This window comes from Rhinopithecus bieti, unplaced genomic scaffold (assembly GCF_001698545.2).
Source record: "Rhinopithecus bieti isolate Rb0 unplaced genomic scaffold, ASM169854v2 scaffold_37463, whole genome shotgun sequence".
In the NCBI taxonomy this organism is placed as follows: domain Eukaryota; kingdom Metazoa; phylum Chordata; class Mammalia; order Primates; family Cercopithecidae; genus Rhinopithecus; species Rhinopithecus bieti.
In genome coordinates this window covers 280,680-283,916 of record NW_016815818.1, presented here as the reverse complement: position 1 = coordinate 283,916, position 3,237 = coordinate 280,680, and the positions used below count along the sequence as shown (strand labels likewise).

General features: G+C 40.9%; 1 protein-coding gene across 1 annotated transcript; it reads right to left on the bottom strand.

Annotated features, from left to right (window-relative positions):
- Positions 1-708: 708 nt before the first annotated feature.
- Positions 709-1,641, bottom strand: LOC108516365 (olfactory receptor 149-like). Its single transcript, XM_017853798.1, has one exon. It carries the CDS (start codon positions 1,639-1,641, stop codon positions 709-711), a length of 933 nt encoding a protein of 310 aa, XP_017709287.1.
- Between the last annotated feature and the right edge of the window lie 1,596 nt (positions 1,642-3,237).

The window sequence follows — 3,237 nt, the reverse complement described above, 5'->3', positions numbered from 1 at the left end:
TGTCTGTGCTGGGGATTACACAGCCAAATTCAAATTTTCTAATACTAAAAAAACAACAGAAGCAGTCACCCCTCACAGACTATTTTATCTACCCTCTCCACATTCTCTTTCATCTACTGCTTCAGCACCAGACCAAGGCCTGTTTATAGATCTAAGACTAACAGACAGGCTTTATAGGCGACAGAGTGCACTAGTTCCTCGGATTCATCCATAAGAGACCTGCCTTACATTCCATCCAGAAGTTTTTTTATTTTTATACAACTTCTTTATGCTTAAGAAGTTGCAGGATACCACCTCCATGTAGCTGAACCTCTTCCATTTTTCTGCAACTTCTACACTATCAAAGGAAGGTTTATTTAATCAGTGCTGACACTTAATGGGTTAATTAGATAAGCATGCCAGCGAAGATGAAAAAGTGCCAGAGGAAGGAGAAATAGGAGAGAAGGAGAAGATGTAAGGGCAGAAAAAGCGAAGAGCCAATTGAAGAGAAGGTCCAGAATGTCTTGCCAAGTGGCAAGAGATAATTTTTCCCGGACAGGATAATTTATTAGTTACCTCACCTTAAGTCATTCACTTTACGTCTTCAAGTCTTCACTTTGTCACCTGTAAAAGGGGGCCATGATAATATCTGTGCTCCTTATTACACAAAAGGTAATACCTTTTTAAGTATTGTGGTGTTATTAGTGTTAAGCTACGGATCCTTTTCTATCACCTCCCAGGAAGGAAAGCTACTGGCTGCAGAACCTTTCTCAGAGAATATTTAACTTCCTTATTTCTCAGACTATAGATCAAAGGATTCAGCATGGGGGTGACCAAGTTATTCAGGATTTGAACAGTTGCATTAAGCCAAGGATTGGGGGTGGGCTGCAGGTAGATGAGAACCACTGGCATAAAGGAGAGGAGGATGGCAGTGAGGTGGGCGCTGCAGGTGGAGAAGGCACGGCGTCGGCCCTCGGCAGAGTGGATCTGCAGGATGGAGCAAATGATGCAGCTGTAAGAGGTGAAGATGAGAAGGAAACAACTGAGGGGCATCAGACCCACACTGATGAACCCCACCATCTCCAGGGCTGAAGTATCTGCACAAGCCAGCTTCAGCATGACTGGGATATCACAGAAATAATAGTCCACCTCATTGGGGCCACAGTAAGGCAATTGGAAGGTGAGAATGGTCAGAAAGGTGGCCTGAATGCAGGCAAAGAATGAGGTCCCCATGGCTAGGATGATGCACGCTCTGTGGCTCATGATTAAGGTGTAGTGTAGAGGATGACAAATGGCAACGAAGCGGTCGTAGGCCATTACCGTATACAGAAAACACTCAGTGCAGCCCAGGAAATGGTAGAAGAAGAGCTGGGATGCACAGCCTGCATAGGAGATGGCTTGGCTATTCCCCGAAAGATAGCACAGCATCTTAGGGGAACTCACAGAAGGGAAAAATATGTCAAAAATAGACAGCTTGCACAGAAAGAAGTACATGGGCTTGTGAAGCCGAGTGGAGGAGACAATAGCCAGCAAGATGAGCAGGTTCCCCATAAGGGTGAAGATGTAGAAGGACAAAAACAGGACCAAGAGCATAGTCTCCAGACCCTCTGTGTGCGGGATGCCCAGCAGGATGAATTCAGTCACCACGGAGAGATTCCTCATCTTTGTCAGAGTGTTGGACCTCAAAAAAGAACACAGGTCTGCAAAATATGAATACTGACATCAAATCAAGAAGCTGTCCGATAGATGTGCTGGCTTCATGTTTTAACATTCCACAGTCAACCTTCTTATGTAGGGGAAGATCTACATAAAAATATAAGGATGATAAAAATTCTTGACTATAGTCTTTAACTTTTGGTTTTGGCCAAGTTGGATTAAGGTCACCACAGCCTCTTTCTCACAGAATACAATTAAAACTCTATATAAAATCACAAAACTTATTTGCCTAAGAACTCTGAAAAGCAAACAGAAGGGGCAGATGGGCAAGAGGAGACAAACCTAGATGAGAAACTCCTACAAATATGAATTTCTACTACATTTCTCCTCTAATCTTGTGGTTTTGAACGGAAGGTGGCCAAAGTTACAGAACTGAGAGGAGGCTGCTCAGATGCTGAAACCCCAATAGATGACCCATGTTTTTCACTAGGAAACCTGATAAAAGAGGCCTCTGTAGTCAAAGCATGTGAGGGAATTCCTGCATTGTCTCTCTAGTTTTAATTCCAGCTGTGTCACAACAGTCTTCCCAATTTTAAAACTATGAGGCAATAGCATGAGAAACAAAAACTTGGAGATAAACTCCACTTTCTGAACAGAGCATGCAAGCATGGAGGAGTGTGTGTGTGTGTGGGTGTGTGTCTGTGTGTGTGTGTGTGTGTGTAAAGGGGTTGACAGGGGAGATTGGTGTATATTTCTTTAGATAAGAGAGCTGGAGAAGGAAACCAAGCCAGAGCTCACTCCTAAGCTGTGCGTGTGTGGAACAGACCCAAGGAGGTATCACAAAAGCTTTGACCGACCCCTGAGTGACAAAATCTCATACCAACTTCTGAGCAGTACATTCGAAGGACAAACACAATGCGACATATTAAAGGCTTTGAAAATTGAACTGACGTTGGAAACATTGCCCATGGAAAGCAAGAGGAACTACTTGTCTGATGCTATGGATTGACAATGTGTTAAAACAAACAAAGAAACAAACAAGAATCAATATTCTCCAGAGAATTTTAACAGGATCTAGAGTCTAAATAGCATAACATAAAAAGTGTCTAGAAAGAAATCTGAAATTACTTAGCACACAAAAAATCAAGAAAATGTAACCAATTCTCAACAGAAGAGACAATCAACAAATACCAACCCTGAGATTACCCAGACTTTAGAATTATCAAAAATATTAAAGCGTCTGTTATGACTGTGCTCCATGAGGTATAAATAAATAAATTTAAAATAAATGGAAGATTAGAAGTTCTCAGTAGACAAATATAAACTATAAAAAATGAAACAGAGAAAACTTTCAGAACTGAAATGTGGAATTGATGCTTAAGAGATTGGAAATATTTAACATCATACTGGGAGTTCTAACTAGTGTGACAAAGGCAGAAATAACTCAAGAGGATACAAATTAAAAAATGAAACTTTTTCTATTTACATACAGTATGTTTATCTCCATAATAAATCCTGAGGAATCTACAATAAAAGCTTCTAGAACTAATAAGTGAATTTAGCAAAGTCAATGGATGCAAAGTCAACATACAAAAATGTGTT